Consider the following 25,955-nt stretch of genomic DNA (forward strand, 5'->3'; position numbering starts at 1 on the left):
TGATGGTTGGTCACCCGGAAGTGCGGTCTTCAGAAGGAATATTTTCTAATGTGCGGGCACACGTCTCTCTCTCTCTCTCTCTCTCTCTCTCTATATATATATATATATATAATTGAGTACCAAAATTGAAAAATAATAAAAGAAAATGATTTTCAACGTATCAATCATACTCTTATTACACGAAGATAAACTTTTACGCACAAACGTAACCGATTATATATCATTGGATTAGTAGATTCATGTTTGAATTGAAGTTTCTAGCAGATAGAAACACCTTATGATGTGGAAGATCACTTTGTATTTGTCTCTTTTCATTGGACAAAGATAAGTTTCTCCACTTGGACAACAAAAAGTAGCTCAGAAATGTGAAGAAGCTAGGAAAAACTAACATGAGAAATGCATCTATGATCCTAAAGTATATATATGTCATGTTACAGTAGATATAAAGGATACAATATCTAGACTGTTAACAAGATGATCGCAATGACAATAAAAAGAATGGGTTAAGTCTTTGCTTTAATTTCCATAGTTTCTGAGGGCAGAGCGCAAAATAATTGCTTGCTCTTTACAGGTAGTATTTAACATTGGTGCTTAACCTGAGCAGTTAAGCGGCCATTCTATCAGTGATGCGCATGTTATGAGTATTGGCTAGGAAGAAATGCCGTAGTATTTGCTGGAGCATTCACAACTGCCTTAAAACTAAGATTGTGTATCATTTAACACTGCAATTAAGATTTATGAATTATATGGAAATTTAAAAAATTGTGCATAAATTACTTGTCTTCCTCTGAAACATCGTTTGTGTTATCCTCTTGAAAATGTTGATTCATTATAAATCTCAGACTATCTCCCTCTTCGAGTTCCCATTGCTGCTTCAGCTCATTAATGGCTTTTGAAGCAGCAGTAGCCACAGCAGGGTTATGGTCTTCAGCCAGCCTCTGGATGAAGAAACAAAGTAGAAAAATTATAAGAAAATGGTAGTAAATGGTTCGCTAGAGAGGGAGTTCTTTTACTTTTCTTTTTATGGAACTGCCCAAAAATGATTGGGAGTAAATTATAGAACTGAGAATTAATGTCTGTTTATTTTATAAAGAGAAAACAAGTGAGATTTTAATATTGAAACTTAACTTAGAGTAAGAAGTGAATTCCACCTATAGAGGCCTTGAAATCGCCTTCATTTTTATATTTCAAAATAAAAAAAAAATAAAATATGACATAAAATTAAATATTATTTTATCCATAATAGCAATTAAATAGTATAATCCATGATGCACAAATATGAAACTAACTAAACTCAGCTCCATTTACTTCCAAGCTACTGAAAGAAAATAAAAACTAGCCGTTAATGATTTTAAGAGTTCCAAGTAATTACTTGCAATGCACCCATGCCAGCGTTGCCCAATATCCACATCGAGGGAGCTGAGGCCAACGCATTAGCAAGAGCTTTCCTGTAAACAGAAGAAATTCTTAGAAAAGATTGAAGTTAAAATCTCACGCATATAGAGGAATAATCTGAGATAATTGAGAGTTTAAAACTAAGCGCACAAATTAAAAAAGCAAAAGCACAATACAAAACAACACAAATAAAAGTGTATGTGCATAAATTTTGCATTTCTTGACAGAAACCATATCTCTATGATACTGCCTTAAAAACAAATTGCTAGCATTTCCTAAAGCTAAACAAAATTTACAAGATAAGCCAATTACAGCTCTCTCAATCATCAACTTATTGCAGTTGAAAATAACATCCCATACATTTACAATTATTAATGCAACTTGACATGAACCATACAGATAGTGTGTGTGTGTGTGTGTATATGTATATATAGTACGCAAGCTGCCAATTTTTAAATTTTAGCAAAAATAAGAGCTTTCATTATTAAGCAGAGAAAATTATCTACCTACTGATAATATAATATGAAAAAAAAATTAAATTTCACTTAAAAATAATAATCGAAAATAAATGATTCAGTTTCACACTTCAAAAATAAATTTGATAAATATTTCACTTAACAAAATTGTAATCAAGCGCACAAAATAGAGACTGACTAAATTAAAACAAGAATATCGATAGAAATCACCTGCTGCTAAAACCAAACCTCATTGCACTACAAAAAGACTCACCAAGAAGTAATCATCCACGCATGAGAACTACTCAAAATAATACACATCCAACAGATGCAAATAAAAGAAAAGAGAAAAACGAAAACATTATTGCAATGCTCTATGTTCAATTAATTTTATCTTTCCGGGGTGCTCTTCATAATATACAGAAGACCTAAAATAAAAAACATCTCAAGATCCACTCAGATCTATTCAAATACATTTTCCAATTTATCCTTTAAAAAATTTAGCAGTAGGCACCTTTCCATAAGAAGTTTAATGATTGAATTGTAAATCAAAATTACATTTTCCTTTAAGATACTATCAAAATAGAAAGGAAATAACCTCAGACGGACTAATCAGAAACACGAATGGTAGGTCCCATGTAATGATGGAAGCAAATAGCATGAAGTGGGTAGCGAGACTATAGCAATTAGTAGTAATTAAAGTATGGTGAATAGGGAAGAAATGTGAAGCAGTAACAACAGGGGAAACAGCTGTAGGCAGTGGAAGCAAGAGGTCCAAAGCTGTAACATGAGCAATATAATGGAAGACAGATTTACATCATCCTGTATGGCTTAAAAATATTTGGCTCCATTGAACTAAAATTTTATTAATTATCATTTGTTGTGGTTCAACAAGTTACTTCATTGATTATCATAAATATACTTACCATAGCAAGGTAAAAAGAACTACAGATCAAGTTTCTTTAAGGCACTTACCATATACAAACATAAGAACCATGCAATTTTAGATTTTCACTAATGATGTAGTTATGAAGTCTAGAAACCTAAAACTAAAATAAAATCGATATTAATTTAGATCGGCAAAGATAAGTTTGCTAGAAACAATATCATGTGATAAATTAGCATTTTTAATATATTTGTCATCTTGCAGGCCTAAATTGTTTACTTCAAATAACAAAAGTGCATTATCAATGTTCACTAGACTCATCAATTACAACAATGATTTATTCAACTACACATTCAATGTCTTTCAATGTTCAATTTCATATTCAGGAGTTTTCATTGAGCTAATATTCACATTAAGGAGAGATTCAATTCCACGAAAACGCTTGAAATCACAATCAAGATGAGATATAGATTCTTATAAATGTTCAGATATGACTATAAGTTCAATTCCAGCTGCAAATACAAGTTTTATTCTAGGTACAAATTTTGGATAGATATCCCATTAAAGATTAATTTCTATTGGAGGTTTAGCTTTAGAATTAATGTCACCTTAAAGACAAGTTTCTATTAGAGGATTAGATTTAGAATTAATCCCAATAAAAATTTCAAATTCAAATTTAAGTTGCAATTCTTACAAGAGCATGGTGATGCGGGCGTCTACAACAGATTCAAAAATAGATTCGAGTATGGTTTTGTTACTCCCTTGGTCGGTTCAACATCCCAGCCTCCAAGGGCTGGTCAGTCCCACTTGGACCCTTATATATTTTACTTCGAATTAGTTATTAAGTTTATTTTGTTTGGGACAAGTAAATATGTTGCCTAGAACCTAGTTTTGGACTTTTGGCTTGTTTAATGTTATTGAAGATTTATTTATCCATTTTCTCTCCATCTGGAGTCTTATATCCTCTTCTCTTTTAGTTGGTCTAAATAGTGGATCTTCCCAAATTTTGAATACCCTTGAATACTTATCGATATTCTTCCCCTTTGGTGTTTTCACCAAAAATAACTATTATAGCCTTCAGAATCATTCCCAGACACCTTTATTTCAGCCTATTTTTCATGTACTCTCATCCTGCAACTATTCTAGCCATACCCTTGATCCTTAGACACTATCTAGGTATTTCAGATCAGTGTCATTTGGTATCAAAGTCTTTAACTTGTTTATGAGACTGCATATATTTTCTTTCACGGTGCAACAAGTTTAGAATATATTATGGCGAAACCATTGGTGTTCCCTTGTAGCCTTAGTCTGAAGGACTAGTCGAACCACCAGCATCTCGCCCTCATTCAATGGATGCTGGTACTCCTCGCCCAAGTTCTTTCGCTTATTCTGTCGCTCCTTCCTCCACAACACCGTGTTTGGTGAAGAGCACAACTTGGCTTGTCAGGCAGCGGGAGGCGATATGTCCAAATCCATGACATATAATTTTTTTCCTGGTTGGGACTATAGCGGACGTGCTACTCTTGTCAGGCTTCTTTACAGTTTGAATGACTCTATCCTTCTTCTGACTAGTCTTCTCAACTTCATGAGGTATATTCCTACTAATGACTCTAACTGCGGGTGGCTATCTGAATGGTAATGGGTGTCTGCTCTACTTTTGCTATCTCTCCACCTTCAATGCTAAGGTCTAAACGTCACCCAGAGACAAGTAAAGTTGTAGCTAGATCCTATTACCGATGGCGAGATTCAAGCTTCTCTCTTGAGTACCTAGTTGTGCTCCTTTGACTCCATCAGATCACATTTTAGCTTAAGCTACATAAACTCTGTTGTGTTCTTCACTCATAAATCTCTCTGTTGTAGGTAGTGGAGTCTCGAGAAAAGATCATGACTGTAGTAAGAGGGTAGGACTATCGCCGCAACTCTCTCTTCATCTTCTCCTAGGTAGAAATCTTGCTTCATTCTTATATATTTCTCTTCCTGTTCAAGTTCTCTCACAACAATGAGACACTCTTCTTCAGCTTGATAGTATCTAGTTTTACTTTTTGATCATCTAGTAACTTGTTATATTCAAAGACCATCTCGATGATCTGCAGCCACTCTATGAAATCATCTGGATGCATTCTCCACTCGAAATTTGATATATCTGCTTTCAATCCCGAGCTTTTATATCCTTTAATAAACACTTCATCTCTGTATCCTCCAATAGACACTTCATCACTATATCCTCAAACAGGCCTTTCATGTATTTATCATCTAACAAACATTTCATTGTTTTATTCTCTAGCAAGCACTACATCTCTTAGCTTCCTCTGATACTGTATCCCAAAGCATCGTGTCCTGTGTTCTTCTCTAATGGAATAATTCCTATGGAAGGGATTCAAATATTCCTCCATCTTTCCTGTTAGGATCTCGCTAAAATGCTCGTCATGGGTGATTTTGTCAATATCATCGAGTCGTTGTAGCACTCCGTGAAGCTGTCGCTATAACTCTTCCATGGTAAACTCCTGATCCGGTTCTAGCAATTACCTCTATGGTGTCATGATAAGAGTTTGGGAGTAGCTACGTGGAATGAGGTATGTAGAGGGATGTAGGATGAGACAAAATACTTATTAGGTGGAAGTAGGGTTGGGTTTGGATGGATGCTAGAAATTTTATGATATGACTAAGGTTAGGCTGGCTCTAATAACAAATGATACTGAAGTTAACCCAAACAACAACGAAAAATACACTTTATTGTTATAAATCAAATAGAAATTACAAGAAACGCGAATATAAATTGAAATAACAAAGATAACATCTCACAAATGTCACTTGGGATAATGGCGGTGGTAAGGTGGCGGTAGGATAGCTGCCGCTTGGGGATATATGTGTATGGAATGATGACAGGCCAAAGCAAACAAGGGCAGGTGGTTGGCAGCAAGAGAGGAAGGAGGAGGAGGAAAGAGGAAGAAGGAAGAGGAAGCGACTGACGTGTGGCAGATAGCAGTAGGGGGATCAGAGGTTGGCGACAATGAGAGGAGAAAAAGGGAGGATTGTGCAATATGGAAGGGTCGAGAATAACCACCACGTCAGACGAGAGAAATTCAGAGCACCACTCGTCACTGGGTACAGCTTTGCAATGAAAAACTTGGACGCTGATGGCTATCCTGACAGAAAAATAAATTCAAAATTGACCTAAACACAACAAATAACACACACACACACACACACACATATATATATATATAATACTGGGATAATTAAGGGGATAGTTAAGTGGGGCCCCACTCCTATTGGGCGGCAAGCCCTATGCTCAAAGGAGGGCCAACCAACCCTATTCCTACGCTACAAAACCAATCCAAGTTCCTCGCTATGTCCCGCTTTCGGTCCAAGAAAGGAGTTCATGTGTCATAAGGTTATAAGTAGAGTTTTTCATTAAAGATAAGCTACAGAAGTAAGTGTGGTGTGATGGCCTACCTATAGATGCATGTCACATTTTGTTGAGTCGACTAGTATCATAAGGACATGATTCATGATGGTTATAAGAACATTAAAATTCATCAAATAATGAAACACATACTTTAGTATTGAAAGAATCAACACTCATGAGTACTTAAATAGAGATGGGAGCCAGAGTTCCAGGCACCACATTTCTGCAAGCAATGAGAGGGGTCAAAGACTAGCTGACACAAAAGCATCCCTATGACTCCTTATCACTTCATTGGTTGGATACTGAGATGGGAAATGCCAACCCCAGTAAGGTATAGCAAGAAATTTCCGGCTTGGGATAGTTCTATTCGAGATCTATCCCGTCCATAGAGGTCAGCAGCCCTTGTGGGTCCCATTTTCCTTTATTTTTTAATCAGCATTAGAGTTTAATTGATGCTTAGTATATTAATATGCTTAAAACCTAGCTTGGAACACTTTGTCATTTGGTTTATTCAATAGAGATTATTTCTTCTAGTTTATTTTTAACAGTGCTATATCCTTCGATATTTTTCATACGGTATCAAAAATAAGTTCAAAACATATTTAAACACATACCAGTTTTTAACGATATTAAAATCTTGCTTGAATTTTATCCAAAAACAAGATTATCTTCAAACTAGTTTGAATAAGATTTAAATATGACAAAAATATAGTTGAACTTGTTTTGCACTCATTAACTTTTATATAATTGGTTCACTTGAGATGGTTTAGTATGTACACAAATATCAACTCTAATCATACTTATAAAGATACATTATCTTGCTCGGGTTACATATTAGAGGCGAGGATACAATAAATAAAGTTAGGTAGTTTTATGCTCTTGATCTCCTTGAAAGGGTTGAGGGAACTCTAGCTTTAATAAAGTGCGTTTAAATTTAGGATTCTAAAACTCTTTAAAATATGTGAACATAGAAAATTTTTTAAAAATTTGAATTTCTAATTTTATAGTAATTAGATGAGTATTTTAAGTACATGCTTAAGTAAATAAAGTTGAATAGAAAGAGCTAGTTTCATCAGCACCAAGTATTTGAATGGTAGCTTGAGACATAGAAAGAGAAATTAAATTTTGCTATGATTGTACTGTGTTGCATCAAAGTTATATTTACTTAGTTATAGTCTAATATATAGAAATTACAGTATTTTGCATTATAAATATTATGGCTCTACTCTATCATGTCAGAGTTATAATCTACACTCTAATATAGATATTATGATTGCATTCCACTATATCCAAGTTATAGTTTATTTATGTTTCAGCTTTTGTGACTGCACTCTATTGTATTAAATTTATAATCTTGTATGCAAACATGTTTCGAATAACCAATCAGACTATAAAATAAGAAATTGTATAATAACAATTAATAGACAAATTATTACAACTCAAAACTCAAGTTTTTTCATCAAACAGTACCATATTTATGATAATATTGTAGAGACTAAATTTGGTGATGCCAACTCAATAAAACGAATGAAATTTTTTTTGTTATATAAATCTATAAGCAGTGCTCTTCTATTCCAACATGAACACTCCTAAATATTAAAGAGAGAAAAAGAGAATCTTACTTTTTAAAAATGAAAGAGATTCAAACATAATTCGAATGAGATTTAAATCATCATTTATAAACTTTTAAATTCCTATATACATAATATATTCATTTAAATGGGCAAGAATTATTGAAGGCTTATATAAAGACAACAATAAGGTAATTGGGAAGGGAATAACAATTAATGAATTAATAGAGGCATATTTACATATAGAATTAATCCTTAAATCAAATTATATATTAAGGCTCTAATTATCATCATCTCAAATTATATGTTTATCTAGATGACCTAATCAGTGCATTTCTATTTATCAGTACTCAATCCCTATGCAAAAAGAAAGATGGGCTTGACTATCCTATTTGACTCATTTCAAAAAGCCTTGGCCTCTACTGGAAATAATGAGCAATTATCTCAAGGAATATTTTAAGAAAGGATTGTAGCAATACGGTGTCACATTATCCATCGAAGTAATAGCCCCTATTACAATCAAATTTTCGATCTAAACAACCCTAAAAAAAAGATGACAGCGAAACGGGGAAACAAAATCTGTGGAGCATTTATCTACAAACCACACCATTCTTATGTATTTACATATCCAACACCAAAACTTTCATGTTTACAGGCATGCACTCAAATCTTTAAATCACATCAACAAACCAATTTTGTTTAACTTTTTAAAATGAATTATACCTTTTCACGCATAGGCTTATTACACCAAAATGTTATAAATGGAAATATAATAGTTTAAGTGACAGTTATGCAAATACATAAGAATAGTGTAGCGTGAATGTAAAATTCCTTCATAAATATATACCTTGTACTAACGTCTGGGGAGCTGGAGCACTCAGCCAACAATGAGACACTACTTTTGCTATCCATTGCATCAAGATCAATCAAAGTCGCAATTACCAACTCAAGCTTCTCGCATTGTAAAAATCAAACATAAAGAAGCTCGAAAAAATTAGAGCTATAATAAAGCCCAATAAAGTGATCAATCAATAATAATGAAAAAAAAAGAAACAGCTTGCCGGCTTCGCACCTCCTCTGGATCAGTATAATCAATACCATCAGCCTCAGACAAAGCAGATGCCATGCTCCAGTATGCGTCCTGAATTGCAGTTATTCGATCAGTAGAGATTTCTCCACCAAAGAGATCAAGAGTTTTGCCATTCTTTTCAAGAGTAATAAACCCCATCAAGTCATTAATGGAGAAGGAACCTTCCTTCTGCGGCCTATATAAGAATTTGGTTTCAGTAGTTAAAATCAGTTTGTCCTTCAACAATGCAAACTTTTGATGTAAGTAATTATATTTAAGATGCAGATCTTTATTTCAGTAAAATTAGCTCACTGCTGGTACAGTTTGTTTGCCATCATGTCATGGATGTTCCTGACAAACTGCAATAAAACAAAAGAGCACATCAATAACTCTTTTCGATTGACACATGACAAAAGAGAACAAAGAAAGGAAATTTTTCTTATTAACTAATCTAATGAACTGTAATAACCAAATTTTGACAAGATCAAAGTGCAAAGTCACCCAAATAAATTATACACAAGATTTTAACTATTTCAAAAATCGTAGAAAATAATTAAATTGCAATTCTGCTATTGGAAATGATCATGTTGATAAATAAAAGTATAAGTGAATTCTCAAAGATGAAGAAGTTCAGAAATTAGTTTCCATTTTGATTAAATTTTCCCAAAGATTTATTTCATTAACACTGTTGATGCACATAGCTAGTGGAATCCCGAATTTCACTTAGAAAGGCAAGTGCCGGTTGGTATTGGTATTAATTGCGATGGTGGAGATGTAATTAAGAAATATATATACAATTGATGTGTGCTAAAAAATTTGAGGCAATAGAGTGATATATTATCGTCTTAGCGTGGTATGAAGATTGAGCACACACTCAAAAGAGGGAAGACGACTATTAGAAAAGGAAAAAATCATAAAGCCTAGCCCAGTTGTAAAAATCCACTATAAGTTGATGATTAAAGAAACCTCTTGTCCCACAAGCGGAAAAGTGTTACAAAATTCTCCAAATTACAATGTCGATGCATGGATAAACTTGTCGCAAAGAGCATACGGTGATCAATTGCGATCGGTGGAGGCAAGCAGGTGGTGCTCGATGGTGGTTGGTGGTGGTTAACGACGATCAGCGATAGTCGACGACGGTTGGCAGTAGTCAACGACGGAAGGAGTTGTGCTGGACTTCAGCCCTTTTTAAAGCTTCGCTCTTCCTCAAGTCTCAAGCTCACCTCCCTCTCGTGAGAGAGATAGGGCTCTATTTATAGACTTTCGGGTGCAATTAATGCATGAATATGAACCACTTTAATCGGATGATCCGGGGAACTTCCTTTGATCAGACAGCGTTTAATAAACATTTAAGTGCATTAAAAAAGTCAGAATCGAGCGATCTTGAGCTCGTTAGATTTGTCTTGCCGAGACGCTTGATTCGACTATAAGCTCGCCAGATTTGACACTTATTTAACATTCCCAATGTGTCAAGAAAGCTTCCAAAAGTGGTTTAATGGCTTGATCTGAGTTTAATTTGACTTGGAATGGACCCATTTTAGTATCATTGAGTCAATCATGTTGAGTTAATCAGTTTGACTGTAAGTTTGCTGAAATCGGAGCTCTAGATGACTATTAATCAAAAATTGAAAGTTTTTTGCTCAAAAGATTGTATCAAGATTCATGTCGCACATCGAGATTTGTGTCAAATGATAAAGATTTGTTGATGGTGTATCAGTTGCTCCCTCTTTTTGGGCGAGATCAACGTCGTCGTCCAAAAATATTAAGATCTAAAGTAATATATATATATATATATATATATATATATTTTGATTTTAGTTCAATTACTAATTATATATATATATATATATATATAAAAAGCTCAGGCTGATTTTATTGAAATAGATTGTATGAGAGGATCCAATAGAGGCACCCTACCCATACGATACCAAGTACAGTACTGCACCAACAAAAAGATACAGATAGACTAAAAAAAAATTTAAAACATGCATAAAACAAGTAGTTAGGGATGAGTCAGTTTAGTATTATCTCTTCCTCTAGTTTTAGGAGCGGAGTCAGATAAAAAATTTTGAAGTGTCGTATCATTGTTAGGAGTAACCAAAGTGTCATTCATTAAGTTTTCAAGTTGAAGAGTACCCCAAAGTGTACCCCAGCCTTCTTCCGCCGAGAAGTGTAAATCTGTCATTTTTCATCTGAAGACTGACTCATGTAATCCTCGGTCTGATTAGATATTAAAACCGTAGTAGAAGGAAAGGCAATCATTGTCACAACGACAGGTTCTAGTGTATGTAAAGTGTGAAATGTCACATCTGCACCTGATGATTTCTGAATAGGAGCAGTGGGGCTATCCTGACTTTCGGTCTAAATATTATCCCTTCTAAATTGATGCAGTATTCTGTTGCAAAGAAATATCAACAGAAGTTGAGGGTTTAGTGCCCTAAACAACAGATCTTAAATCAAGATCTTTAGTGGCTCCATCTGGTTTAAGCTAAGGATGTAACCTATTGCATTTCTCATCAAAATGCCCAAACATTTTTCAATGGTTACAATAGCAACGCCTTTGTTTAGTGATAATGGGTTGTCAATACCCATTATGTTCAGTACCTCACCAAACCTCCTCGACATTTGGTAGTGTAATATCTCTTTCAATTAAAATCCTTGTAACTGATGGTTTGGAAAGGTTATAGGAGGAAATGTGAAGCTTCATAGGTGTCCTCTGCAAAGCTTTTTCAAGAATATTCTCAATTGCATATAAGATAGGTGGGTCAAAGAATTGAAGTTTGAGTTAAAGTAATGAGAACCAGATAGACGCAATTGGGGGTTCTTGACTGGGATCGAAATCAGGGGTCCATTTGAGCAATTTCATATGATTGCCCTCGATTGTGATGAATTTCTTTGAGAAAATCCTTGTGTAATCTTCTTTGATGCTCAGCTGTATCATAACATGTCTTCTGTATATATATATATATATATATATATATATATAGATATGTATACATATGCATGTATGTACACACACACAAAAGTGTTGATGGCATGCTTTTAAGGATTAATGGGAGGGACTTGCATAGGCCATCTTGATTAATGCGGTATGCATGCAAAAGTCACAAATTCGTTAAACATTAAGATTAATGTTGTATACATGTAAATGCATCAGTATTAATGTGGAGATGTGAATAGGTAACAACGAGAAGCGAGCAAATTTGGGAATGACGACAATAATTCCCGCGTGAGAAATAAGAATAGCAGGTGATTTTATTTTAATTAACTAGTTATACACACGCACACACATAGATATATAAAGTTGGTTTGAAAAGTAATTTAAGTGTATTTAATTTGTATTAATTAAATAAGAGGATATAAAGGATTTTTTCTCCTTTAATATCTAAAAAATTTTATTTTTTATTTTTAATTTGGATTGAGGAAAGTAGGTCATATGACGGAATCTCAAAAGCTGGAAGGTAGAAGGACGAGAATTAATGCAAATTTCAATTTTAAATTATTATTTTAATGAAATGCAATAACTTTTAGCCATAAATATTAATGATTTTGGAACCTATAAAAAGCCAAAGGATATAAGGATGGAGGTGGAGTCCCCATCCCTACCAGCAAGTGATCTGAGATTTCCTATAAGAAGAAAGCCATCTCTGACCTGCGTAGCAGACAACCAATTGGATCCTCTTTAGAGTTAAAATGCAAAGGAAATCGTTCCCGTCTTGTGCAGCAGGCGACCAACAGGATTTTCTTTCATGTTGCAGTGCAGAAGAAAGTCGCCCCTGGCCTACTTAGCAGACGACCAATGAAATCTTCTTTCGAGTTGCAATACAGAAGAAATTTGTCACCGTCCTACGTAGCAAATGATCAACAGGATCTTTCATGATGTTGTCAAGCATTCTGAGGGAGATTCTAGTGTTGTTTTTGCACATTCTAGAGGTAATGAAGAAATGTTGTAGTTTTCACAGCACTTTTTGGGGAGATTTTTGAGTTGTTGTCGCGCATTCCAAATGAGACGAAGAAAAACCGGAGTTTGCCCGCCGCACCACGAGGGGAGATTTTTTGTTGCTGCAATGACGATATTTGGAGAATTTCATTCCGTTGGAGATCAGTACAAAATTTTGGGGAGGCGATGCTGACTTCACTCGAAGATAAGCTAACTTATTATAACCCTCGCACATGATGATGTGTCTGTCTGTATGTTCTGCTTGAAGTAATAAAAATTTTGTTGTTGCTTCTGAACCGTGATTTACCCATTTTTGGGATCTTGTGGCTTCTTAATAGTGTAGATTTCTGCAATTAAAGTTAGCATGTGCATTTTATAAAAAAAATCACGTACCTTTTTAGACTCGTGCCTTCTGAGATTGTATCATCTTAGGCGTGTATCTTTTGAGGCTTGCGTCTTCTTAGGCTTATGCCCTCTAGAAGCTAGAAATGCATCGGTGACTTTTGAGGCTCGTAACCTTCTGCGGTCCTTGATGTACCTGTGTTTTCTGAGGGTTACAGCCTTCTAATTTTTTTTATGTACATGTGCCTTAGGAGGCTTGTGGCCTTCTGAATTCTTTGATGTACCTGTGTCATTTGAGGCTAGTAGCCTTCTGAGGTCTTTGATTGAAGACCATGTCAAACACTTACTCTCTTAGAGACTTTCTAGTGAGGATCTATTCGCTACTAGCTTACGATTAAGACTTGCCTCTTAGGCTCGACTTCCAGGGGTACAGTAGCTTCCCATCGAGTCTTGCCTCTTAGGCTCGACTTCTAAGGGTACACTAGCTTCCCATCGAGTCATGCCTCTTTGGCTCGACTTCTAGGGGTACCGTATCTTACAGTCAAGTATTGTTTATTAGGCTTAACCTCCACGGCCATGAAAGCTTCTCATCAAGTTTTGTCTCTTAGGCTCGACTTTGAGGGGTTCTATATCTTCCTATCGAGTCATACCTCTTAGGCTTGACCTCTAGGGGCATGATAACTTCCCAATAACTCTTTCCTCTTGGGCTTACCTCTAGGGTCATGGTATCTTTCCATCGAGTCTTATCTCTTGGGCTCGACTTCCAAGGGTGTTGTATCTTCCTATCAAGACTTGCATCTTGGGCTTGACCTCCAGGGGCATGACATCTTCACATCGAGTCTTATTTCTTGGGCTCAACTTTCAGGGATACTGTATCTTCCCATCAAGTCTTACCTCTCAGGCTCAACTTCCAGGAGTATGACATCTTCCGATCGAGTCTTGTCTGGTACCGTATCTTCCCATCGAGTCATGTCTATAGAGCTTAACCTCCAGGGGCATAGTAACTTATCATCGAGCCTTGCCTCTTAGACTCGACTTCTAAGATTATCGTATCTTCCCATCGAGTTTTGTCTCTTATGCTTGACCTCCAGGGGCATGACATCTTCCCATTTAGTATTGCCTCTTGGGCTCGACTTCTAGGGGTATCGTATCTTCCCATCGAGCTTGCCTCTTGAGCTTGACCTCTAAGGGCATATTATCTTACCATCGAATCTTCCCTCTTAGGCTCGACTTCTAGGGGTACGATATCTACTGCTCGAGTCTTGTCACTTGACCTTAACCTTTAGGGGCATGGTAGCTTCCCACCAAGTCTTGCCTTTTAGGCTCGACTTCTAGGGGTACCGTATCTTCCCATCGACACTTGCCTCTTAAGCTCGACTGCTAGGGTACCGTATTTTCACATGAGTCTTGCATCTTGGGCTTAACCTGTAGAGGCATGGTATCTTTCCATTAAGTCTTGCCTCTTAGGCTCGACTTCCAAGGGTACCGTACATTCTCATCGAAGCTTACATCTTGGGCTTGACCTCTAGCGGCATGATATCTTCCCATCGAGTCTTTCCTCTTGAGAGAAGTACCATACCATCCCATCGGGTCTTGTCTCTTAGACTTAACCTCTAGTGGCATGGTATCTTCCCATCGAGTCTTGCCTCTTGGGCTCGACTTCCAAAGGTGACGTATCTTCCCATCAAGTCTTGACAGGGGTAAGGATGGAGACCTCGTCTGTCGCATGCCCTCAAGGGGACTTTCCACACAAAATAACTTTCGTAAGAGAATATGAAAGTTTCACTGAATAACAATTGTTTAAAGTAACATGAAAAATCTTGCTAGAATAAAATTAAGAGTTTATATACTAGCTTTTTACTCAAATAAGATAATTTGGAATTGTACTTCTCATTCGATAACCCCGACGAATTCTTCACATTCTCATCGCTTCGTTTTTGTAAGTAGCGATTCAAGTGATCTTGGCATATCAAAAGTTTAATTTCTTCCTTTAATTGAAAATATTTTTCTGTTAAATGTCATTTTCTTGGTGGAAATGACAATATTGATATTGTTCTCTACCATCTGTATTTTTTAACGGTATGGGCCACTTGACAACCTTTTCATCATTGATGGTCATTAGGATGTTGACAAGTGACGTGTTGAGTGGTGTGTATTCTTTTTCTGATCAAGGCTAGCGATTCTCCTGCGGTTCGAACATCTCTCGTTGTAAAATTTGATTGGTATCTCCAGCATTATTCTTGTGACTGACCCTCAATCGCTTGAATTACACTCGTGTGCATTGATAGTCTCATCTGCAGAGATTTGAGCTTCGACACGATAGACAAAATTCGCTTAAAAGCAAACCGTCTCCTGCATGAGTGATGAGTAAAAAGGTTCTGAGCGAAACCTTCAAAGAAAGACTCCTCTCAGTAACTCTAGATCCACTCTCGAAATCTGTTGGGCTTCATTGGAGAACCTGCGGAAGTATTCCTTGAGAAATTCCCCCTCATTTTAGCAAACTCTTGATGAGTGGGATGAATCTTTGATGATCCATCTATTTTCTATGAAGAGCTCTACAAATAGTTTGACAAGCTCATTGAAGATGTTGATGATGCCCCCCCTTGGGAAGGAATAAAATCATGCTCGAGCTTGACCCATGAGAGTTGCAGGGACACTTGATAGAGAAGAACATCAAAGACGCAATGAATGTGCATGATAGTTCGATAGTCGTCGACGTATTTGTATGGGTCAGTTACACCTTCGTATGCATCAAAATTCGGGAGTTTGAAGCTCACTGGGATATGGTGTTTGAGAATCGCGTCAACCAAAGGAGAGGATTTTTGGAAGTTGCAGCGAGCAGGAAAGTGGTCCCCTTTATCCAGAGGGAACTCTTCCCGAACAGGCGTTGTAACTCATCACGGATGATATCAGAGAAGCGACAGTAAGGCGGGGCGGTGCCAGGTGAGCTGCATGAGATGGATGAGTAGAACTTGCAATGTTAAGGAGAACGGCGTATCAACAACAATGTCACATATGTGTGTGTTTATATATATATTAAAAGCATAATTACTCACCTTAGCCTTACTTGAAATCAAATTCTAATTTTTATATCTTGGAATCAATTAATCTTAAATCTTGATTCCAACCAATAATTAATATGATTTAACATTAATATTATGATAAATATCAAATTTAAATTAATAAATTTAAAGCGTTAATTTTATTTACATTAAACCTTTTTCCTCCGTCTTCATATAGTCTCCTTGTTTCAAAACTTTCGTTGTTTCTTCTTCTTCTTTTCTTTGAGTTTCACTCTTTTCAAACCTCTCTTGTTCGGTTTGAACTGAAACAAAGATTTATCCTCATTTGATTTCCCACAAGAGGCACTTCTACTCTAAATGGCATTGGCATAGGTAAAGTAGTATTATTTACTTTTTTTTAATGGTTATTACAATTTTAACATTTTTTATATCAATTTGTTCAACCCACAGTTTGATCCCGATTGAACTATTGAAACTTCAACCTCTCATTCTTTTAGTCAATAATCAAACAAATTTTTAACAACATTGGATAAGATAAAAAGTTTGATTTTTAATTTGAATTTGAGATTTTTTATATTTGTCCTAAAAAATCGATTTTAATCAAAGTGATAAATTTATAAGTTTGTATGAATAAAAATAATATTGAGATTATTTACAAAAGAAAAAAATTTTGGGGCATTCATCTCAAAGGGTTAAATTATCAAGTAAGATATACAAATTATAATATAGAGAGCAAATTTCTCGAATATGTTCTATGTGCACATATAGTTAATTAGATTTTTATGTATGGAAGAACAGAAATTCATGTTTATGAAAAACATGTTCACAACCTTATTCATGAGTAAAATGACAGCACGGAAATTTTGTTCATTCCAACTTGCAATCAAATGCATTCTAATTATAAAAATGTTTTATTATTTGGTGACCATTTTTAATGAATGCATCTAATATATGTAAACTACACATTTGTATGCACTGTTAATCAACATATTTTAAAACAAATAATATGTTTATTTAAATATTTAATGACGAAAATATATTAAACTTAAGAACGAGATATTCATAATATATGTACAATTTGGGCGACAAAGGTAAACCTATAAATAAATAATGATAACTTGTATAGGTCTGGCAACAAAGATGAACCTTATATAACTATGAGACCTATACATGTAGGGTAACAAAGATGAGCTTATATGGTAAAAAAGGGTCCTAAAGCTATTAAGTTTAACACATGCAGGTATGGCAACAAAGGAGAGCTCTTACATAATGGTCATTAAAATAAATCAACATACATTATATATTCTAAAACTTAAGGAAATTGTTCTCTTCCATGCAAAGTAACGATTGAAATAAGAAAAATAAAACAAATATATGAAAATTTTAACTAATTTGATATCAATCGTATATATGTCAAAACAATATTTGTAACATTATAAATGTTAATTTTCATTTTAGTTTTTTCTTGGGAAATTATTTTATGTATTATTTAATCAATTGTGTTCATATGACTTACTTTTAGAACGATAAGAAATGAGATTAGTACATGTTATTTATTTTAAATTCTCAGATTATTTAAATTTTCTGTTAAACTTGCTTATCTTGTTAAGTCTCGTAACTCACTAATTTATTATAACTATTTTTACGAGAAAGAAAAAAATATTGAGGCTGAGTGGAATAACTAAAATTGTATTATCATATTTTGTTGTGCGGCTATTGTAAGATAGAGAAATTGTAAGATAAAGCATATTAAAAAAATTATATTTTAACAAGAGTTCTGGTGTGTTTAACCACTCTATAGATATATTTAAATGATACGATTGATTTGTTTCTGCTTAATCTGAATATTTTTATTTGATTGGAATAATGTGTTATATATTGTTCCAAGTGAATTTAGATGATTGAATTTATCTCACATGCTATCCTAATGATTAGAATATCTTAATGAGTGTTGGAGGTAAATTTAATCAACTGAATCACACCCAGCTCTGTTATGTCCCACGTCGAATGATAGCGGGGCCCTGGGACGTGACATGTATAGCTCGATGTTTATTCATGAATTCATGAATATGCATCATGACTAAAAAGCTACTTGGGCAAAATAATACTTCCTACCTCCTCAACTGAGCAAATATGCACACTACATAAATTTAGCAGCCTGCAGTGAAGTTGATATTGTTTGAACGCCTATGTTTAGCATCATTACAAAATTAAACAAGAAAACTTAAATCCTTCTTTATAAGCATCTCCCGCCCACACTCATTTCATACAAATCACAACTTCCCAATCAACCCAAGCCACTGCCCTTTGATATCCAAAAAAAAAAAAAAAACGAAAAATTAATGCACCAACCCCACTCTCTATCCCTGTCCCACCCCTGCCACTTTACCATGAAAGTAACTGAACTTCTGTCTAATAACCATGCACCTTATCTTGGCAAGGTAGGGAAATACTTCTCAAGCAAACAACCTAACTCACCACCGCCACTCCATAAACATATCTTAATATATGTATTTTATGTGCCTGCCTACATTTATGTAATGTAAGAATTACGTACTTGAACAATGCATATGAGAGAAAACTGTCATACAGTCCAAAAATTTCTTTTTTATTTTTTTGGTCATTTTTGACATTTCAAATTAGGCAGAAACCAAATTTTCTTTTATTCTACAGTTGTAACGTTGCTTAGAAATTCTAAGGTTTTGATGGCCAAGAAAGTCATAATATTTTTTTAGACGTATACCTTGAAGATTTAGCATAGCTAATATTTATGTCAATTTTGAACTTTATATTTTAAGACATGAATAGATTTTCGAAGAAGTTTCTTTGGCATTACTGATTTTCTCGAACAATTTTGTTTCCCGTGCATGATGCCAACACTCCAGACAAACTCAAACGTTTTTATTTTCATTTTGCAGCTTCTATGTAAGAAAATCAAACTGATTGTAGAGATCCAACAGCAGTAGACTCAAAAGCAGGAGATCAGAAAAAAAATAGAAACGCTAAAAAACCAACATTTATTGATTATAAGTATTAAAAGAGACATGAGGGATATCCATCGCCAGCATAACTTATAAAAAAAATTAATAGAAAAAAGGCCTACCTTCAAAGCCATAAATGCATCTTCCATGGCTCTTCGTCTAGCAACAGAGTCAGCTCGCTTCAAGTCAGCCTAAAATTAGGAAATCCAAGATTACCGAGATATTAAGCCTATCATTTATGAACATCAGACTTAAAAAAAGTTTCATAGGAATGATATGAGAAAGCATAATTTGGTGTGAAAAAGGAATGAAACATAGTGGATTATCAACACGAAGCAACACATATGAATAATGCAAAAAAATTCTATGATGCTTTATGACACCAAAAGCAATGAAGCATAAGCAACGATTCATTAGAAACAAAATATGATAGAAAACAATTGATAGAAATTCCAGTAGGGAGAGATGTCATTCTGATTGTTTGGCTGGGAAAAAAAAAACATGCATCTAAACTGTCAGATGCAATATTTCAGAAAAACAAGTTTTTGTATCCATTTTGCCTTAACTGAAATTTTTTATTTTCAAACAGATACATTGTGGAAGCCTCCAATCAGTCCATTATCTTCTTTGGATCACAAAAGTCCTTATTGGCCTTTCTTGCTTCAAGTATTTTAACTGTATACAGTAATTTTACAGTTGAGCACATGAATATATTTTTAAAAATCGTGAGAAAATTTTAAAATCATAAAATGATATGGAACGCAGATAGTCCTTTGTCCGGGAACAAAACCTGTATCCAGGACCGTATCCACTCTTCCTTATTTCCGCAATTTCTATTACTAGCACCAGCATGTTTTCACTTGTGTCAACATCCCGTTTCTGGGTTGTGGAGGTTGCGGCACTGAAGGAGATAACTGGTGCATGCATTACTCAATACTTCCTAGGTCTTGTTGCGGTAAACGGTTTACAATAAGAATTTGAGGAGTTCTAAATGTGGCTGAAATTAATTTTATTCTTTGGATTTAACATAAGCTTGAATCGAGATGATCATATGCCAAACACATCAACTAACTTTAGAGATGGGGAGTCTATACATAGCTTTTTAAAGGCATGTAATTAAAAAATCTTGGCTTAGTAAAATTTCTTTTTTTAGTTTCAATATTGTGAATGCAATGTATGTTTTTTTTTTAGATAGAAATGCAACTACTTAATTTGGAGTAAGCTGTCTCCTCGTATCAGCATGAACAGATTTTTCATATTTTCATAATTTTATTCCTTATATTTCATCCATAAAAAGTGATTATTAATAGTTTAGTGCTCTTGATTTTGATAAAAAATTGGCACATGAAAAATAAAATTTATGATAATTAAATTGCAATAAATCATTCATTTTAGGGTAATGAATATATCCGTGATAGGTTTGGAGTAGCTCCAGTGACGAACAAGATTAGAAAGTCATTTTAGATGGTTTGGTCACATTAAACGTCGATCATCTGAAGATCTGGTTAGGAGAGTACATGTTTTAGATTCGACTTATGTTAAGAAAGATAGAGGTAGACCTAAAAAAACTTGGGCATATTGTATGAAAAATGATCTTAATTTATTAGAAGTAAATAAAAATATGATAGTCAATAGGACACAATGGAGAAAAAGGATTCATGTAGCCAACCGCACTTAGTGGGATAAATGCTTCTTCTTGTTGTTATTGTAATAAATCATTGATTTTAAATTATTCCAAATATTGCTTAAATTTTCATATTTTAATCATTTCCTTCTAATTCTAGAATTATGTATCTACATTTGAGAAAAGTAATTGGTTGAACTATATGGTGACTTAAGATCTATCAATCCTCAATTTCCTCTACATGACGTCATATTACACAACATATTAATTTCATTAGAAAATCCTAACCCTAAGTTGTCCTACCTCAAATTGATATCATCATTTAAGGTTTCATCATCATGCACCAAAATGTGGCACATATTAATTGGGTAAATAAAAATTTAATCAAAAGAGTAATTTAAATAGACTGAGAAATCATAGTTCTAGTCAAGGATATGACTATCGTGAACTTCAAAATTATATTCCAACAACCAATGAGATGTAACGATCATAGAAATTTCAAGTAGAGCCATAATTTAAAAGATTTCTTTGAAAAATGATAATTTACATGATTCCCAAAGATTTGAATGAGCCAAATCAAATCTATTGGGTCAAAGTTCATCATTTTGGCAAGTTGCTACAAGGTCGTTAGTTTGGTTGCAATGAAACACGAACTTAAGGAAAAATATTAATTATTTGTTGAAAATAATGATCAACTATATGATCAATTTAAAAATGTCAATAAGTTGAATAACTAAGTAATAGGCAAATTTCATGACTTAAAGATAAACAGTATTTGACTTAAGATTATTTAATAAAATTATTTTTCACTAATGGTATTAAGTGAGAAATTAGGGAAGAATTAATCTAGAATTTACATACATTGTTTTATACATAGCTTTCGATCATACAACAACAAGCCTTTACCCCACTAAATGAGGTCGGCTTACATGAATCCTTTTCCTCCCTTGAGACCTACATAGTGACATACTTTCAATTTATTCTAATAAATTAATATTATTTTTTATACAATATGCCCAAGTCTTTTTAGGTCTACCGCTACCTTTCTTAACATAAGTCAAATCTAAAACATCTATTCTCCTAACAGGGTCATCAGATGGTCGATGTTCAAACTATCTAAGGCGACTCTCGTTATCCTACCTGTCACTGGAGCTACTCCAACCCTTTCACGAATATATTCATTTCGCATTTTGTCTCTAGTGTAAAGCCACCCATCAACCTAAGCATTCTCATCTCAATAACACTTACATTTATACTTCTCTTTTACAAGCCAACATTCTGCGGCATAAAGCATTGCAGGTCTCACCACCATCATATTAAATTTTCCTTTAAGAGAAACTTTTCTATCATATAATAGGCCAGATGCATTCCTCCACTTCAACCATCCAATTGAATTCTACTAATAATGTTCATTCCGCATTTTGTCTCTAGTGTAAAGCCACTCATCAGCCTAAGCATTCTCATCTCAATAACACTTACTTTTATATTTCTCTTTTACAAGCCAACATTCATACTCGTTGAGTTTGATTGCCCAAACAGAAGGGTAGTATCTTTCACTGAGCAAGAAGTAGAGGAGGCAGAGGGTGAAAACCTAAAAGAGGACAATTGAGAGTACTAGCTACCCAAAAATGAGAGGGAGATGCTTGTAATGGGTCCTTGAAACTGAGCCCACGTGAGAGCAATAATGGCTCCGCCATAGCATATTTCATACACGTTGCACCATGAATAGAAAAGTATGCATCCTCATTATAGATGGAGGTAGCATGAAAATGTGGCGTCTACACAACTGGTGGATAAATTGAGGCTTACTACTTAGAAGCATTCTCAATCATATTTCCTGACTTGGTTGGAGAAAAAAAGAATAGTGTTAATAGAAGGTTCCACATGAAGTTTTTTATTGGAAATATGTTTTAGTAGCAAGTGTGATCTGACATGATATCTATGGATGCATGTCCGGTCCTATTAGTTCCTTGGTAGTATAATCGTTACACATATCACGATTGCTACAAGAACAATTGTTCTTTCACCAAAGATGAGAAGTGAATTATACACTTTCCTTGAAAAGATTCTAAGGTGTTTGAGGATGTGGTGGCATGAATCATCTTTTTGCAGGTCTTGAGAAGAGCGCCAACAGAACAAGCATTAGTTGTTCAAGAATATGATGAGTTTGAGACATCAATACCAAACACAAGGCGATCCGCGTTGCGAGTGACACGACATCTCATCATTTCCGGTAGAACTGAGAAGTCTCTGAGATATATTTGGAAAGTTCTACGGAGTAAGTTGGGTGCTAAGTTCCAGTTCAGCTCAATTCAGCAGTGTTAAAAATTTCTTTAGATGCTTTGTGGGAAAGGAAATATGACAGTATGATATAGGCCCTTCCAGAAAAGAAGAAGCTTATCCTAGATCAAGAGAATGAAGCAGAGCGTCTATTTTGGGGTCTGCGGAATCACAAAATCCATCAGGACACGAGATCACGAGAAGCCACGATTTGGCTGCAATACACCCAACTGAATCACCCGAATTTTTCAATTTTAAATATATTTCCTTGATTTATTTTCTATTCATTTCTTTCCTATTATTCCTATTTTTAAGTTGTGTTTTTACTCGGGGAATATTTATATGTTATTTTTTGGGTTTGGACACTTTATTTACTTTAAGTATTTTGGATTTTAATCTTTATTTCTACCCTAAGGATTGTCGTATGATCTTCCTTTTGCAAATGATAAGTTTGTATCTTGCTCAGGAATAAGTAGTGGATCCTCTTCGCGGCTCGAAAATTACTGATTCGAAGGTTTTTCCACAGTTTGCCATAGGGATAGTTGCGGACGACATCGAACCTGTTGTCCAACAGTAGCTTTATCCCCGTACTCTCTTCCAAACGCTATAATCCCCACATATTAACCTTCCCTCACTATTCTCAAATATCTTCTAGGAGCCCTAGAACAGTACCAAAAAGAGTGAGCGATCAAACAGGCAAAGAGAAAAAAATAAAAAACTAGTGACTCGGAGTGAGAGAGCGAGCACGTGAGTAGAGAGGCGTAAAAGGGAGACTGAGTGTGGGCAAGCAGAGGCTAAAGTGAGCAAGCACGTGACAAGTAAAGCATGCATGCACCAACCAAACAAGCAAAATGGCTAGGGTAAGGATGTTGAACAAGATTTAGATGTCAATTTAAAACAAAGAGTGGATTTAAGGTATTGGAAATGCATTTATTCCTCTCTTCTCCAAATGTGAAACATGATAAACCAAATCTAGATCTTTAAAATTAGAAGCTCTCAATTTAATTTTATTCACAAAATGATTTGTTAAAACTTTAGAGCTTTGGATTTTGATGGAGAGTAGTTTAAGAAGGGAAAGAAATAACATTTTGATTTTTAAGAAAGCATTATATGCAAAAACGATATTTAGATTGTACATGTAAACTAGAAAATTTTGAAATTTTATATTAGGTCTTTGTTGTTGTTGTAGTTCTCTTTTTTTTCACAAAAGTACAAGAACAACAACAACAACAACAACAAGAAGCCTCTATACCACTAAGTGGGGTCGGCAACATCAATCCTTTTTCTCCATTGTGTCCTTGTCCTATTGAATGTCATGTCATATTTTCATTTAATTCTAATAGATTAAGATCATTTTTTATACAACATAACCAAGTCTTTTTTTTCACAAAAGTAGAAAATATATATTTTAAAATCTTTAGTTAAAACAGATATAATTAATAAATTAAAAATAATATGAAATTGTTAAATTAGTTTATTTAAAGCACAAAGTTTCTAATATAAAGTTAAATAATAATATTAAAGTTGTAATCTAAATAAAAATTTGAAGAGAAAAATAGAAGAAATTTAAATGTTGTATCGGAAAAAAAAATAAAGGATAATACACTCATTGTAAGGATATGCTTAGAATTAAATCAAACATTTACAAATATTAATTAAGGTTAGGTAAAGAAAAATTAAGTATGATTTATATATTAGAATGAAGGAAATATATTATTAAGTAATGAGATCAAATTACAAGTAAGAGAAATATATATAGAGTTTAAGAATATTAATTGTCATCAATATCTTATATATAATTATAGATGATTACAAGCATTAAGCTAATGAAGGCAAAGTTTAAAGATTAAGGGACAAAGCAAATCTAATGAGGATTTGAGGTGGGTAATCATATTTCTATTTATAGTAGAGAATTCTGTCATTCAAAAAAATGTACCAATATTATGCCCTCTTATATGCATTTGATAATATGATTACTTCAAGATTGTTATTTCAAATTATCTAAAAATGATTTCCTCTTCTTCCATATATATGTTCTTTTATTTTGGATATTATTTAAAATTCTTATTCCAATTGTCCCCATGAATGATGAAAAAAATGTTAAAAATATAATATAGAATGATTGCATGTTTATGTTTAAATATAAATTTCACCCTCTTAAGAATCTAGTTAGTGATGTTCATACTGCCCAAGAGGTAATTGTCTTCTCACACTTCAGTGATAGATAGAATTGGAGAAATAATATTGATATTGATGTGCATTTAGTTGCAAATTTATAAGACACTCCTATGATGCTTGTATCATTTACAAATAAGGTAAAATATAATATAATATGTTTCCTTTCCAATTCATGCATATAATGTACATCAGAATGTTCCTCTCATCTTTGAATAAAATGCAAATAATCTTTGGATTCTATATAAATTTACCTATGATAATTAGCATGCACACTTTTTCTCAAAACCTTGAACATCACAATCGCTTAGAGCATAAATTGGACCACTTAGTTATGTTTATAGCTCACACTTGATATTTAATAACTATATATACAAAAGGCCCCGTGGTCTAAATGACAGATAGAAAGGAGTATGTGTACCCCCGACGTAGAGATATTGTAAAAAAAAATATGATGCCTATTGTCATTTTGGAACAAGTAAAATTTATGAATTAGTATCTCTTTTGATTCACTGGAAGTTAATTATGAATAAAATTGTTTTGGTAAGTTATTTTGGAAATCTTTTTACATAAGTAACAAGTAATTAAATTCTGTCTAATTGTCTATTCTCACATTATATTTCAATCTTCAAGGCAATTAAATAAGCAATTCAAAATTTTACTTTTACTCATCATGCAGGAGCAGAAAAACCTATAACAGATAGGACACGTTTCTAAAGTCAGCATACTGTCGGCAGCTAAAAAGAGTTATGTTTGGGGGTCGCCCGTAAGAAGCTGTCGGTCGCCAGAATCGAAATCCCGTCGC

The 25,955-nt window shown here is 34.1% G+C and overlaps 1 protein-coding gene across 6 annotated transcripts in view; it reads right to left on the reverse strand.

Moving 5' to 3' along the window:
* Positions 1-383: 383 nt before the first annotated feature.
* LOC110035712 overlaps positions 384-25,955 on the reverse strand; it is a 59,829-nt gene continuing 34,257 nt past the window's right edge. For 4 of the 6 annotated variants that reach the window (XM_020739987.1, XM_020739985.1, XM_020739986.1 and 1 more), the window contains 7 exons: positions 19,194-19,262; positions 9,098-9,144; positions 8,789-8,981; positions 8,564-8,667; positions 1,373-1,448; positions 778-938; positions 384-699 (listed from right to left, as the gene is read on the reverse strand). In XM_020739987.1, coding sequence (XP_020595646.1) covers positions 636-699; positions 778-938; positions 1,373-1,448; positions 8,564-8,667; positions 8,789-8,981; positions 9,098-9,144; positions 19,194-19,262 — 714 coding nt within the window. In that variant the 3' untranslated portion in view covers positions 384-635. Of the gene's footprint in view, positions 939-1,372; positions 1,449-8,563; positions 8,668-8,788; positions 8,982-9,097; positions 9,145-19,193; positions 19,263-25,955 lie in introns of all 6 variants that reach the window. The other 2 variants (XM_020739990.1, XM_020739988.1) reach the window with 2 other exon arrangements.

The sequence above is a fragment of the Phalaenopsis equestris genome, unplaced genomic scaffold, assembly GCF_001263595.1.
Source record: "Phalaenopsis equestris unplaced genomic scaffold, ASM126359v1 Scaffold199307, whole genome shotgun sequence".
In the NCBI taxonomy this organism is placed as follows: Eukaryota; Viridiplantae; Streptophyta; class Magnoliopsida; order Asparagales; family Orchidaceae; genus Phalaenopsis; species Phalaenopsis equestris.